Source organism: Antedon mediterranea, chromosome 10 (assembly GCF_964355755.1).
Source record: "Antedon mediterranea chromosome 10, ecAntMedi1.1, whole genome shotgun sequence".
Classification (NCBI taxonomy): domain Eukaryota; kingdom Metazoa; phylum Echinodermata; class Crinoidea; order Comatulida; family Antedonidae; genus Antedon; species Antedon mediterranea.
Window position 1 is genome coordinate 24,488,464 of NC_092679.1, and position 16,848 is coordinate 24,505,311.

The following is a 16,848-nucleotide window of genomic DNA, read 5'->3' on the forward strand; positions in this document are numbered from 1 at the left end:
ATATTTCACTGTGTATTTTTTGTAAACTTTTCCGCCATATCGTTCATGGGTGATGAGTGTCGCAGTGACCTATAGGCTATCCGCAATGCCATGACTAAAACATTATGTTACGATTTATGTAGTCTGACAGGATCCTTATTTTTACCCAACAATTTGTGCTAGCTTCTCAAATTATAAACTGTTTTGTATCGATGGTAAAATTGAGAACGTTGTTGTTTTTCCTGATTACTGATGTTGTCGCTTCTACTCTGTCGTTGTTGCTGTTTCTTGATCCTCATCATGATAATTTATAACATAATTAATTGGTTATTATTCTATTAATGTATCTTCTTATCCTACTGCAGAAAAAGTATCGACTTAAAATTCAATTATTATGCAATAATATTGCCATATATGCGCATATATTGCGTTATCATCATCGTATAGTAGAGTCATAGTAACCAGTTTTGTCAAAAAATAAAAAGCTCGAAATTTGGCCATTTTTCGAAAATTTTCCTGTACTATAAAATGGCCAATTTTTGACCTTTTTATTTTTCGATAAAACTGGTTACTATAGCACAATTAACATGCGCAGAACCCATTATTCGTCTCTGCGCATTAAATGTCAAAAACTAAAAGGGTCGAAAATCGGCCATTTTTCAAAAATTTTCGACCCTTTTATTTTTTGACATAAATGGTTACTATTGCATAATAAACATGCGCAGAGACGAATAATGGGTTCTGCGCTTGTCAATTGTGTTATCATAACCATATTTGACATAAATGGTTACTATTGCATAATAAACATGCGGAGAGGCGAAAAATGGGTTCTGCGCATGTCAATTGTGCTATAGTAACCAGTTTTATCGAAAAATAAAAAGGTCGAAAATTTGCCATTTTTTGAAAAATCCTTGTACTATAGTACAGAGAAATTTTCGAAAAATTGCCGATTTTCGACCCTTTTATTTTTTGACATAAATGGTTACTATTGCATAATAAACATGCGCAGAGACGAATACTGGGTTCTGCGCATGTCAATTGTGCTACAGTAACCAGTTTAGACATAAATGGTTACTATAGCATAATAAACATGCGCAGAGGCGAATAATGGGTTCTGCGCATGTCAATTGTGCTATAGTAACCAGTTTTATCGAAAAATAAAAAGGTCGAAAATTTGCCATTTTTTTGAAAAATCCCTGTACTATAGTACAGGAAAATTTTTGAAAAATTGCCGATTTTCGACCCTTTTATTTTTTGACAGAAATGGTTACTATTGCATAATAAACATGCGCAGAGGCGAAAAATGGGTTCTGCGCATGTCAATTGTGCTATAGTAACCAGTTTTATCGAAAAATAAAAAGGTCGAAAATTTGCCATTTTTTGAAAAATCCCTGTACTATAGTACAGGGAAATTTTCGAAAAATTGCCGATTTTCGACCCTTTTATTTTTTGACATAAATGGTTACTATTGCATAATAAACATGCGCAGAGACGAATACTGGGTTCTGCGCATGTCAATTTTGCTATAGTAACCAGTTTTATCGAAAAATAAAAAGGTCGAAAATTTGGCATTTTTTGAAAAATCCCTGTACAGATACGAAATTTTTTTTTTAAATCCCTGTACAATAGTACAGGGAAATTTTCAAAAAATTGCCGATTTTTGACCCTTTTATTTGTTGACATAAATGGTTACTATTTCATAATAAACATGCGCAGAACCCATTATTCGTCTCTGTCAATTGTGCTATAGTAACCAGTTTTGACATAAATGGTTACTATAGCATAATAAACATGCGCAGAGTCGACTAATGGGTTCTGCGCATGTTAATTGTGCTATAGTAACCAGTTTTATCGAAAAATAAAAAGGTCGAAAAATGGAAATTTCTTCGAAAAAATCCCTGTACTATAGTACAGGGAAATTTTCGAAAATTGTTTTTCATGTTTCTTGTATTTTTACTTTAGTTTTAAGTATTAATTTAAGAGAGAGAATATTCAATAATAATATAATTACGGTGTTCACATAGTCTCTCTCCAGGGTATTTAATTCTAAAAATTCCAGAAATAAAATTAATACGCTAATAATAACTAAACAAGTTTAAGTGAGTATTGAATAAAATAATTATTGACAATTATTCGTAGGGCAGTACCAAATTATTTTATGTTTCCTATGATAATATGTGTTAATATGTCATTTGAGTGAGTCTTTCATGGCATTTGTAGTTGAGTTAGTCTTTGGTGACAATAGTAACACACACTTGTAATTGAGTGGTATTTTGATTTTTAAATTTCATATTTCTAGTTAAAATGTTGAATATCTGAATATACCACAAGGTGTATCATTCCCTAAATAGCCCAAAAAGCTAAAAAAAAGTGATTTTTTTTTTAAATGTGTCAGTTGAGTCGCTCTTTCATGACAGGGCAGTATAGTACAGGGATTTTATCAAAAATTGTCAAAATATCGACTTATAGAAATTCAATCATTATGCCATAATATTGCCATATATGCGCATACATTGCGTTATTATCATCTTATAGAGTCGTAGTAACAAATAATAAAGGGATATTATTACTAGCAACTATGTCTCGTGTATTAATAAACTACAAGCATTTACACAACTATAACTTGTTGCCTCAATTAAATGATATATAATGATTGTGTTAGCCTGTTTGAATAGTATTTTTTATCCAATTGACATAGTTTTCAACCCGAGTGTAAACACCATAAAAACCAGGTTTGGCACAACCGTTGCCCCAGGATACAATTCCATGTACAAAATAAGCCAGGTCATAATTTCTAAACATCAAAGGCCCACCGCTATCACCTCTACATGCATCTTTGCCTCCTACATGAAGTAAAAAAGTATGATAATATTGTTACTGTTGTCTAACCTAACAACTGTTGATAACTTAGTGACAACAACAACAAATACAAAACATTGGTCAATAGTTTAGTTTTCAAATAAGTAGGATTTTTTTTCATTCAGAGGTTGATTCTCTTTATGTTTAACATTTACTTGTATAACTTTCGAATTTAGCTCCATTCTACATTTATAACCAAACAAACCATTACAAATGACATGGTAACGTAATGAGGATTGACCGAACAACACACACACACACTACTGTATTCCTACAGTATCCAAGATTCTCAATAACTGGTTAGATTTATTATGCGTTAGCTGGGTTTTAGTTACACTAGCTGGAAGGAATGTATTCGATCAGATGATAGTTTCTTTTCTTAGAGTTTCTATAAGTAAAGGCCTATTATAAGAATATAATTGGCCTGTACATTGTGTTTAAATAATATCTTATCTCTAATATTGTGTTGTAAATAAATTAATCTTACCATGTCTTTCTCCTGCACACACCATGTTTTCAGTGACTTCTACCGGTGGTCGGAACGCATCATCACAAGTGTTTCTTGAAACAAGTGACACGTATACCTCGCGTAAGTAATTCGAAGTGCTATGATACACGGACATTTCTCCCCAACCAATTACAACACCTTTCATTGATGGTGCATCAGCGTGGTCAACATTGGCTTTATTGTTATCAGTTGTGTTACTTTGTTCAGGTAGACAGATAGGACGTATTACACGGGAAAATTGAACTGATTGGTTTAGTTTGATAAGAGCTATGTCAGCATCAAATGCAGCGTTCACGTCGAATTGAACTGATTGGTTTAGTTTGATAAGAGCTATGTCAGCATCAAATGCAGCGTTCACGTCGAATTGAACTGATTGGTTTAGTTTGATAAGAGCTATGTCAGCATCAAATGCAGCGTTCACGTCGAATTGAACTGATTGGTTTAGTTTGATAAGAGCTATGTCAGCATCAAATGCAGCGTTCACGTCGAATTGAACTGATTGGTTTAGTTTGATAAGAGCTATGTCAGCATCAAATGCAGCGTTCACGTCGAATTGAACTGATTGGTTTAGTTTGATAAGAGCTATGTCAGCATCAAATGCAGCGTTCACGTCGAATTGAACTGATTGGTTTAGTTTGATAAGAGCTATGTCAGCATCAAATGCAGCGTTCACGTCGAATTGAACTGATTGGTTTAGTTTGATAAGAGCTATGTCAGCATCAAATGCAGCGTTCACGTCGAATTGAACTGATTGGTTTAGTTTGATAAGAGCTATGTCAGCATCAAATGCAGCGTTCACGTCGAATTTTGGATGCATTACACACTTTTCTGGATAATAAACCTTTAAAAAAATGCAAATGATATAATTGTTATATATATTGTAAAGGACCGTCTAACTTTTGTTTTGGGACAGATACAGAATTCTCGATAGTCTATCTGGATTATTTGTCAATATTTGGTAATACAACATCGCATGTGTTCCACATGTATCATCTAGTATCATCATAACATAACCCTTAACCTTACATGATACATACAATAAGATGCTGTATCATAATAGTACCAAATATTCATATGATACTAGGCAAATATTGTAGTATTTTGAGAATCGGATATGCTAGAAGGGGTAAGTTGTTCAAAGTTGCTGGCGCTAAATATGGAATAACCTACCAACTGAAATTAAGCATTCCCTAACAATTGCTTCATTCAAAGCTAGATACAGATCTCATTATTTTTCAAAAAAATAAAATTTTTTTCCATGATTTCTTTGTATTTATGACAGGACCATAATGCAAAACAGGTTTTCTTTTACCTGATTGTGTAATTCTGTATAAAGATGTTGTTAAATAAATAAATAGCTTATTTTGTGTATTCTGGAAGAACCAACACCTAATCCATTGTTAACATGTGTGTCTATGGGATGGTCTACAAAACATTGGATAGAACTGGGGTTCATATTTTAAAGAAGCATTAGTGGTCGGAAATGACACGTACCACATATTTCGTTATGTTAATAAGTAAATGTAATCGTTTTACCCAAAGACAATGTATACCGAATACTCAGAAAGTACTGCAAATTTGGCAATTTAAGATGGTGGTGTTGAAATTTATAACGTAAATAATCTTTTAGTAATGGTATATCTATTATTTACAAGATTATTCATGGATTCACATTATTCAATATTGTTGGTATTATGTCGTGGATGATTAACAATGGTATACCTCTTTATCTTCCTGGCTTGACAGTTCGTTAGACCCCAAAAAGATATCCACAGAAGAGGGTGGTAGCACACCTCTACCAAATGGTGTTGTAGTATCGTTTAGACAATGGGCGGCTGTCAGTATCCACTGGTCATTTATCAAAACTCCTCCACAGATTGATTCCACATAGTCCCACTTCGTTCTTCTGATTCTTAGTAAGGCTTGCCATGGCCATGATCCAGCAACTGCTCTTCTACCGCCATAAATACGACCTATTTGACGATCACCAAGTGGTCGAGGGTTAGGGGGGACATCAGCTTCACCACAAATCTGTTCACAGACTGGTTCATCGGGACGCCATACACCTTCAGTAGTACATACTCTACTACTTTCACTTTCTAAAGTCAGATCATAATAACTGTCACATTCATAATACACGGAATTTCCAAAAGTGAAGTTATTGTTACGTGTGAAATGGACGTTGGTTTACTGCATTCGACAATTTGACATCCTGTTACTTCACCCGACCAGCTGCCATCGGCTCTACAAGACCTTGATTTTGATCCTGTCAGAATATAGCCTTCGTTGCATTTAAATGTAACCGTAGATGGATATGTAAAATCATCACCTATCAGTACTCCATGACTTGGTGCTGTTATATCAATACACGATTTGTTGCCTGTGAATTGAAAAATATGTGACAAATAATTTGTAAATCAATGGTCGTATCATCTGAATTTACGGTGTTTGTACACTGCAGATTTTATTATAGTACACCGTACAAAAACGGTTTATTAACTTTACGAAAACTATGAGAGAATGATGTCACGTAATCATATAGACATTTTTAAATTCAATTTATGAGTAATACATAATTCACGGTCTGATAATAAACCAACAGAATGATAACATTGCCTTTAGTAATAATATTAATGATAGCCTACTATAAACGAATGATATAACAGTGAATTATTTTCATATTTAGATCTCAGCTCGTCTGCATATTATTTACCCACAGTTTAAAGTTTACTAGGATTAACAGTATTGTAGTAGACGGTTAAAATCTAACTCCAGGATACTTTTATGTAAAAACGGAGTAAGATTCAAAGGAATCATATTTCTATTACAAAATAATATAATACGTTATATACATTATCTGAATGTAGATGAGTAAATGTGGACAGGGGTGTAATCTATATTACCTAATGTGGACAGGGGTGTAATCTATATTACCTAATGTGGACAGGGGTGTAATCTATATTACCTAATGTGGACAGGGGTGTAATCTATATTACCTAATGTGGACAGGGGTGTAATCTATATTACCTAATGTGGACAGGGGTGTAATCTATATTACCTAATGTGGACAATGGTGTAATCTATATTACCTAATGTGGACAAGGGTGTAATCTATATTACCTAATGTGGACAGGGGTGTAATCTATATTACATAATGTGGACAAATGTGTAATCTATATTACCTAATGTGGACAAGGGTGTAATCTATATTACCTAATGTGGACAGGGGTGTAATCTATATTACCTAATGTGGACAGGGGTGTAATCTATATTACCTAATGTGGACAGGGGTGTAATCTATATTACCTAATGTGGGCAGGGGTGTAATCTATATTACCTAATGTGGACAGGGGTGTAATCTATATTACCTAATGTGGACAGGGGTGTAATCTATATTACCTAATGTGGACAGGGGTGTAATCTATATTACCTAATGTGGACAGGGGTGTAATCTATATTACCTAATCAGCAACGATCTAACTAATACGTTTCAGTTAATGTATTTATTTTTTTATCTATGTTAAATCAATGTATTCACATTTTTAATCATAATGTTTATTTACCTGGGCAGCCAAGAATTTCAAACATCATACTAATGTGGTTGTTCCAAGTCATTGGATGGATTCTAATAAATCGTGCATGTATTTCAAATAGAAATACATTGGTAACTTGTGTATCTTTATCTGTATTGCCAACAAACACCTACAAATAAACAACAATATCCAATACAAGAAAATGGTACTAATCATAAAAATCATCTTAAGCGCATTCTTCATTTGTAAACTATCTGTCTTACTTACCTTCGATGTTCCAACAGTGGTCATAATTGTCTGCCAGTTAGAACCGTCCATGCCATACAAGACTTCATATGACTTAACCCATTGATCATAATTTCCATTACGTCCTTGAGTAACTACACCAGTCACTACTTTCACTTCATTAAGATCAACTTGAATCCACTGATTACGATCATTGGTTTTGGCTGCCCATGCACCAATTCCATCACTATTAGGTTCAATATTCAATCTACCACGACGAGCACCGTGTTGTGCATTGTATTCACTTGAAGCACGGATGTTTTCTGATGGAATTTCTGATGATTCTATGCCAAGTTTTGAACTAGTGCAAGAAACTGCTGAAAAGATCAATGGTAATATGCAATAAAAAGAAAGAAACAGTTACATAGTTACACCATGCGTCAATGTCCATACAGGTTTTTTCTGGAATATTTTGAGAAGCTCTTATACATTTCGTAGGTATTGCTCTATTTTGATATAGTTATACACCTACAAGTTTGTGAGGAAGAGAATACAATCATTTAGAAAATGAATTTGATTAACTCAAATTCATACATGTTATGATGTAAACATACACATCTACTATTTGCTGCAAATAACATAATAATGTAAAGTACTGCATACATTGGTGTAGTTTAAAAATATCACTAAAATATACCTGAACAACCAAGAACTTCAAATCTTAAACTAATGTGATTATTCCAAGCTGTTGGGTGAATACGAATGTGACGAGCAATCACTGGTTTTAGAAACATATTGGTAACTTGAGAATCAGGATTTGTGTTTCCAACAAATTCCTGAAATTTAAAAAATATTACAGAAGTAGTTTATACATTTATAAAACATTAAAATAACAAAAAAAATGGAAAAACACTGTTGTTAATTAGCCTAGGTATCATTTTAGTATTTGGAAGCTATTCTCGATAGCAAAACTGCACCATATTTAAACTAATTCCATTCAAAATGATGCCAAATTTTGAATAATTTGGTGACATACAGTAGGGCCGTTAAAAAGAGTAACTCACCATAGCAGTATCATTGGCTTCAACAATGTCTTCAAAGTTGTTTCCATCGATACTGTACAACACTTCAAAAGCTGTAACCCATTGGTCATATCCGCCTCCATTACGTCCTTGTGTAATCACTCCAGTCACCCTTTTTAGAGCACCAATGTCAGCTTGTATCCATTGGTTTTGGTTATTTGATTGTGCAGCCCAAGCACCAATATTACCGTTCCTTGGAGTCATATTAAGCCTTCCATATGCAGGTCCGTGTTGCGCATTCCATTCCGTTGATGATGTAAGTGTAATTGTTCCGTCTTCTACTCCCAAAGGATCCGTACAGAACTTTGTTTTGGCTAACAATTGTACCATAGTATAATAAAAATGAATGTTTTCTTAAACATTAATAATAACAATATTCACATATTATAGTTAACTGTAAAGGTTTTTAAAGCTCAGGTACAGGCATGAATTTTAAATATAATATTTGGTTAATTGTACATAAATCAAATATTTTTAACAGAAATCAAGATGAAAAAAACATGAATTTTCCTTAATATGGTCAAATACAAAATTTGGCAAAATTCTTCCATAAAAACCAGGAAGACTTTTTTTCAGTAGTTAGGGAGTAAACCTGATGTAATAACATGTCTGGTGACTCCCTAGACGGTGAAAAAAGATGGTGGATATACAGTGGATAATGTTTGCTATAGCATGAAAATAAAAATCTGAAGTTGAATAAAAATACTAGAAATGTAGTATTCAAGTTATATTACCTATATTTAGTCATCTGATAACATTTTTTACCACACTTTTTATTTTTCATAACTTTTTAAAATGCCTCTCTATTTACAAAATTTGTGTACAAAAGAATAGAGATTTTACTGTGTAATTTGAACTATCCCCCCACTGATAAGAAAGTGCTTATTTTCAACAAGCTCGTGTAACACAAATTAAATGCCAACAATTATGAAACATAGGGGAAACTATAGATCGATAATTATTGGAATGTATGATCAATAGAAATTTTTTTCCCGCACCTAGCCTTTAACATAAAAGAATTTAAATATTCACATAAACATTTTCCAAAGTGATTTGCCTGTAAAATCGAGGTTTGTCAAAAAAATGATTTATGTATTTATAGTCATAATGTGTTACAATTTATTTACCTGTGCAGCCAAGAATTTCAAACCTCATACTAATGTGGTTGTTCCAAGTCATTGGATGGATTCTAATAAATCGTGCATGTATTTCAAATGGAAATACATTGGTAACTTGTGTATCTTTATCTGTATTTCCAACAAACACCTACAAATAAACAACAATATCCAATACAAGAAAATGCTACTAATCATACAAATCATCTAAAGCGCATTCTCCATTTGTAAACTATCTGTCTTACTTACCGTCGATGTTCCAACAGTGGTCATAATTGTCTGCCAGTTAGAACCGTCCATGCCATACAAGACTTCATATGACTTAACCCATTGATCATAATTTCCATTACGTCCTTGAGTAACTACACCAGTCACTACTTTCACTTCATTAAGATCAACTTGAATCCACTGATTACGATCATTCGTTTTGGCTGCCCATGCACCAATTCCATCACTATTAGGTTCAATATTCAATCTACCACGACGAGCACCGTGTTGTGCATTGTATTCACTTGAAGCAAGGATGTTTTCCGATGGAATTTCTGATGATTCTATGCCAAGTTTTGAACTAGTGCAAGAAACTGCTGAAAGGATCAATGATAATATGCAATAAAAAGAAAGAAACAGTTAGTTACACCATGCGTCAATGTCCATACAGCTTTTTTCTGAAATATTTTGAGAAGCTCTTATACATTTCCTAGGTATTGCTCTATTTTTAAATAGTTATACACCTACAAGTTTGTGAGGAGGAGAATACATTCATTTAGAAAATGAATTTGATTAACTCAAATTCATACATGTTATGATGTAAACATACACATCTACTCACATCTACTATTTGCTGCAAATAAAATAATAATGTAAAGTACTGCATACATTGGTGTAGTTTAAAAATATCACTAAAATATACCTGAACAACCAAGAACTTCAAATCTTAAACTAATGTGATTATTCCAAGCTGTTGGGTGAATACGAATGTAACGAGCAATCACTGGTTTTAGAAACAGATTGGTAACTTGAGAATCAGGATTTGTGTTTCCAACAAATTCCTGAAATTTAAAAAATATTACAGAAGTAGTTTATACATTTATACAACATTAAAATAACAAAAAAATGGAAAAACACTGTTGTTAATTAGCCTAGGTATCATTTTAGTATTTGGAAGCTATTCTCGATAGCAAAACTGCTCCATATTTAAACTAATTCCATTCAAAATGATGCCAAATTTTTGAATAATTTGGTGACATACGGTAGGGCCGTTAAAAAGAGCAACTCACCATAGCAGTATCATTGGCTTCAACAATGTCTTCAAAGTTGATTCCATCGATACTGTACAACACTTCAAAAGCTGTAACCCATTGGTCATATCCGCCTCCATTACGTCCTTGTGTAATCACTCCAGTCACCCTTTTAGAGCACCAATGTCAGCTTGTATCCATTGGTTTTGGTTATTTGATTGTGCAGCCCAAGCACCAATATTACCGTTCCTTGGAGTCATATTAAGTCTTCCATATGCAGGTCCGTGTTGCGCATTCCATTCCGTTGATGATGTGAGTGTAATTGTTAAGTCTTCTACTCCCAAAGGATCCGTACAGAACTTTGTTTTGGCTAATAATTGCACCATAGTATAATAAAAATGCATGGTTTCTTAAACATTAATAATAGCAATATTCACATATTATAGTTAACTGTAAAGGTTTTTAACATAAAAGAATTTAAATATTCACATAAACATTTTCCAAAGTGATTTGCCTGTAAAATGGAGGTTTGTCAAAAAAATGATTTATGTATTTATAGTCAAAATGTGTTACAATTTAATTACCTGGGCAGCCAAGAATTTCAAACCTCATACTAATGTGATTGTTCCAAGTGATTGGATGGATTCTAATAAATCGTGCATGTATTTCAAATGGAAATACATTGGTAACTTGTGTATCTTTATCCATATTGCCAACAAACACCTACAAATAAATAACCATATCCAATAAAATGCTACTAACCACACCAATCATCTTAAGCGTATTCTTGATTTGTAAACTATTTGTCTTACTTACCGTCGATGTTCCAACGGTGGTCATAATTGTCTGCCAGTTAGAACCGTCCATGCCATACAAGACTTCATATGACTTAACCCATTGATCATAATTTCCATTACGTCCTTGAGTAACTACACCAGTCACTACTTTCGCTTCATTAAGATCAACTTGAATCCACTGATTACGATCATTGGTTTTGGCTGCCCATGCACCAATTCCATCACTATTAGGTTCAATATTCAATCTACCACGACGAGCACCGTGTTGTGCATTGTATTCACTTGAAGCACGGATGTTTTCTGATGGAATTTCTGATGATTCTATTCCAAGTTTTGAACTAGTGCAAGAAACTGCTGAAAAGATCAATGATAATATGCAATAAAAAGAAAGAAACAGTTAGTTACACCATGCGTCAATGTCCATACAGGTTTTTTCTGAAATATTTTGAGAAGCTCTTATACATTTCCTAGGTATTGCTCTATTTTTAAATAGTTATACACCTACAAGTTTGTGAGGAAGAGAATACATTCATTTAGAAAATTAATTTGATTAACTCAAATTCATACATGTTATGATGTAAACATCTACTATTTGCTGCAAATAACATAATAATGTAAAGTACTGCATACATTGGTGTAGTTTAAAAATATCACTAAAATATACCTGAACAACCAAGAACTTCAAATCTTAAACTAATGTGATTATTCCAAGCTGTTGGGTGAATACGAATGTAACGAGCAATCACTGGTTTTAGAAACATATTGGTAACTTGAGAATCAGGATTTGTATTTCCAACAAATTCCTGAAATTTAAAAAATATTACAGAAGTAATTTATACAAAATTAAAATACCCAAATAATGTTAAAGGAAAAACACGGTTGTTAATTAGCCTAGGTATCATTTTAGCTTTTGGAAGCTATTCTCGATAGGAAAACTGCACCATATATAAACTAATTCCATACAAAATGATGCCAAATTTTAAATAATTTGGTGACATACAATAGGGCCGTTAAAAAGAGTAACTCACCATAGGAGTATCATTGGCTTCAACAATGTCTTCAAAGTTGTTTCCATCGATACTGTACAACACTTCAAAAGCTGTAACCCATTGGTCATATCCGCCTCCATTACGTCCTTGTGTAATCACTCCAGTCACCGTTTTTAGAGCACCAATGTCAGCTTGTATCCATTGGTTTTGGTTATTTGATTGTGCAGCCCAAGCACCAATATTACCGTTCCTTGGAGTCATATTAAGCCTTCCATATGCAGGTCCGTGTTGCGCATTCCATTTCGTTGATGATGTAAGTGTAATTGTTCCGTCTTCTACTCCCAAAGGATCCGTACAGAACTTTGTTTTGGCTAATAATTGTACCATAGTATAATAAAAATGAATGTTTTCTTAAACATTAATAATATCAATATTCACATATTATAGTTAACTGTAAAGGTTTTTAACATAAAAGAATTTAAATATTCACATAAACATTTTCCAAAGTGATTTGCCTGTAAAATCGAGGTTTGTCAAAAAAATGATTTATGTATTTATAGTCATAATGTGTTACAATTTATTTACCTTGGCAGCCAAGAATTTCAAACCTCATGCTAATGTGATTGTTCCAAGTGATTGGATGGATTCTAATAAATCGTGCATGTATTTCAAATGGAAATACATTGGTAACTTGTGTATCTTTATCTGTATTGCCAACAAACACCTACAAATAAATAACCATATCCAATAAAATGCTACTAACCACACCAATCATCTTAAGCGTATTCTTGATTTGTAAACTATTTGTCTTACTTACTGTCGATGTTCCAACAGTGGTCATAATTGTCTGCCAGTTAGAACCGTCCATGCCATACAAGACTTCATATGACTTAACCCATTGATCATAATTTCCATTACGTCCTTGAGTAACTACACCAGTCACTACTTTCACTTCATTAAGATCAACTTGAATCCACTGATTACGATCATTGGTTTTGGCTGCCCATGCACCAATTCCATCACTATTAGGTTCAATATTTAATCTACTACGACGAGCACCGTGTTGTGCATTGTATTCACTTGAAGCACGGATGTTTTCCGATGGAATTTCTGATGATTCTATGCCAAGTTTTGAACCAGTGCAAGAAACTGATGAAAGGATCAATGATAATATGCAATAAAAAGAAAGAAACAGTTAATTACACCATGCGTGCATAATTCAGGTTCCCTTGTCAATGTCCATCAGGTTTTTTCTGGAATAATTTGAGAGGCTCTTATAAATTTCCTAGGTATTGCTATATTTTTAAATAGTTATACACCTACAAGTTTGTGAGGAAGAGAATACAATCATTTTAGAAAATGAATTTGATTAACTCAAATTCATACATGTTATGATGTAAACATACACATCTACTCACATCTACTATTTGCTGCAAATAACATAATAATGTAAAGTACTGCATACATTGGTGTAGTTTAAAAATATCACTAAAATATACCTGAACAACCAAGAACTTCAAATCTTAAACTAATGTGATTATTCCAAGCTGTTGGGTGAATACGAATGTAACGAGCAATCACTGGTTTTGGAAACAGATTGGTAACTTGAGAATCAGGATTTGTGTTTCCAACAAATTCCTGAAATTTAAAAAATATTACAGAAGTAATTTATACAAAATTAAAATACCCAAAATATGTTAAAGGAAAAACACTGTTGTTAATTAGCCTAGGTATCATTTTAGCTTTTGGAAGCTATTCTCGATAGGAAAACTGCACCATATATAAACTAATTCCATACAAAATGATGCCAAATTTTGAATAATTTGGTGACATACAGTAGGGCCGTTAAAAAGAGCAACTCACCATAGCAGTATCAATTGCTTCAACAATGCCTTTAAAGTTGTTTCCATCGATACTGTACAACACTTCAAAAGCTGTAACCCATTGGTCATATCCGCCTCCATTACGTCCTTGTGTAATCACTCCAGTCACCCTTTTAGAGCACCAATGTCAGCTTGTATCCATTGGTTTTGGTTATTTGATTGTGCAGCCCAAGCACCAATATTACCGTTCCTTGGAGTCATATTAAGTCTTCCATATGCAGGTCCGTGTTGCGCATTCCATTCCGTTGATGATGTAAGTGTAATTGTTCCGTCTTCTACTCCCAAAGGATTCGTACAGAACTCTGTTCCAGCTAATTATTAATAATTGTATCATAGTAAAATCGAAATTAATGTATCATACAATTGATAAGATTTTAAGGAAGTTTTGGATTTTGAAAAAAGTGGACGAATTAATAACAGTTCAAACATTATGTTGCAGTTTTTTAATTTTGCGTTTACGTTTATTTGAAAATAAGCATATGTACTAAAATACAATAGATAGCTGTTAACATTAGGTGTGCATTCCATCTAAGATCTCTAAGTATCTCTAGTGGAGAAATAAGTTACGGTAAGAAAATCAAAATTTAAATTATATTTTATAGGCCTATTAACGGTTGCATAATCCTGCTACAGCTTATTTGACAATTACGTGACAATTAGATTAGACAATTAATTAGAGAAGGTAAGGATGGTGGAACTTAACATAATTACTTTAACATACAGTAAAAAGAGTCAAAATTGGAAAAATGTACTGTTTGAATACTAAAGCTTCTCATTGGTGGTGCAATGCATCATGGATTAATCCATGAACGCGATGACGTAGCCGCAACTCAAGTGAGTTGACCAATGACAAGCGACAGTTCGAATAATCCATCGTTTGTGATTGGTCAAATCATTAAGCTATTTAGTGGCTTGTAGCGTTTTAATTAATTTTATCCAAGCTATGACATTTTAAATGTATGTGAGTGTGGGGACGGGAAATAACTTGTCAATTGCAGCTTAACTGGGCGGCACATACAATAACTTTCTTCTCTCCCTCAGGGTCCCTTCGTGCCGAGTGCTACCACCAAACGAAAATGGACCAGAACACCATGGTAACCCTCTGCTCTTCCGAATATAGTTATGTCTACAACATTCAATGGACGGTTATAATTAACGGTGAGTAGTTATGGCCAATATAGATTCCGACTAAAATTCAAACTTATGGTGCCGACGGCAAATAACTGAATATCTCTACAAAATTGTACGACGTATATTATCTATATTATATAGGTCAAGTAATGATCCTTACTTCCTCTACGTGATTTCCAGTAAAGGGTTATTATGTATTATAATGACCCTTACTGGAAATCACGTAGACGAAATAAGGATCAAGTAGCGATTTGTGGAAGAATGGTGTCAAGTTTCTCGGTCTTCTCTGTGTTTTGTTGCAGCAGAAGTTTTATCAAACCATGGAGGTATGCAATGCCTCCATTACCAAACCTAATATAATAATACAAAGCCTACATTTGATCGACGAATCGTCCGATTGAGTAATAATATATATTGTCTATTATTTCATGGAGGTAAACCAAATGTTCTAATAGGAGCAAAACTCAATACACTTCTATGCTAACTATAAATTATTACTACCGTTGTACAATGGAGAAAACCTTTATTATTTATATGTTTGTGTTATGATTGAGAAAAATACATTAAAACAAAATTACGAACGCCATATATTATAATATTTTGTGGAAGTGGCCTCTACAATTAATATATTTGTTATATAGCCTGGTTAGTTTTGATGTAGGCCTACAGCTAAGAACTATAACTTATCCGACGTTCGAAAGATCTCTATAATTATTGGCCTATCTTAAAATAGCAAATGCCAAACAAGACATCGAACAACGCATGGCATTGACATAGGCATAAATAATTTAGAAAATTGTAACTTACCTATACTCATACCCATTATTAAAGGCATAATTAGCAGAAGAAAACAACCGAACCCCGCCATTCTGTCGAAGATACGGAAATACTCCTATCCTTTTACCATACCGGCATATAAACAAACGCAATTTCCGGCAAATTCAATACGTTCCCAGAAAGTTATAGGCCTATAAATTACGCGATTGTGTGAGTGTCAGTTATTTATTTATTTATTATGAATATATAAATCGAAAGTCAAATTACTAAACCAAATGACAATGCTTTGGCTGAATCTCAATGGAGATGCAAAATAAAATAAGCAAAAAGCTAAATTAAAACAATAAATGATTTTGATAGAGACTTTGATAGACTTTGATAGAGACTTTGATAGACTTTGAAAGAGACTTTGATGATGACTGTCGTACTGAAACTTGTACACCTGATGGCGATGCTGACACTGTGCCCATTGATGGTTGCATTGATGGTTGCATTGATAGAGATAGAGATGGTGATTATGATAATGACAACGATGCCGAACTTAAGTTGCTATCCGATGATTCGTCACTTCCTCTGATGCAAAAAATAAGCAATGCTGTCCAAATCTTTCTAAATACTTCTTCTTTCTTGCTGGGGTACATCATCTTTTTGACATCTATTTAACTAACAAAAACAAAATAAAATTTAGTTCCGATATTTCGAGTATTTAATTTTGGTTAAGTCATGCTGGCT

The 16,848-nt window shown here is 33.4% G+C and overlaps 2 protein-coding genes and 1 pseudogene across 2 annotated transcripts in view; all 3 read right to left on the reverse strand.

Moving 5' to 3' along the window:
• Positions 1 to 1,994: 1,994 nt before the first annotated feature.
• LOC140061044 (mannan-binding lectin serine protease 1-like) lies at positions 1,995 to 5,509 on the reverse strand (the record flags this gene model as incomplete). Its single annotated transcript, XM_072107451.1, has 3 exons — positions 1,995 to 2,822; positions 3,326 to 4,187; positions 5,069 to 5,509. Coding segments are annotated over 3 exons (1,488 nt in total), but the record flags the coding sequence as incomplete, so codon positions are not given.
• Positions 5,510 to 5,514: 5 nt separating this feature from the next.
• LOC140061042 (uncharacterized) lies at positions 5,515 to 16,208 on the reverse strand (annotated as a pseudogene).
• The window catches only part of LOC140061041 (ciliary microtubule inner protein 6-like), an 89,332-nt gene continuing 86,982 nt past the window's right edge, over positions 14,499 to 16,848 (reverse strand). Inside the window, exon 5 of the transcript XR_011847395.1 lies at positions 14,499 to 14,511. The gene's annotated coding sequence lies outside the window, so the exon portion shown is untranslated. The remainder of the gene's footprint in view (positions 14,512 to 16,848) is intronic.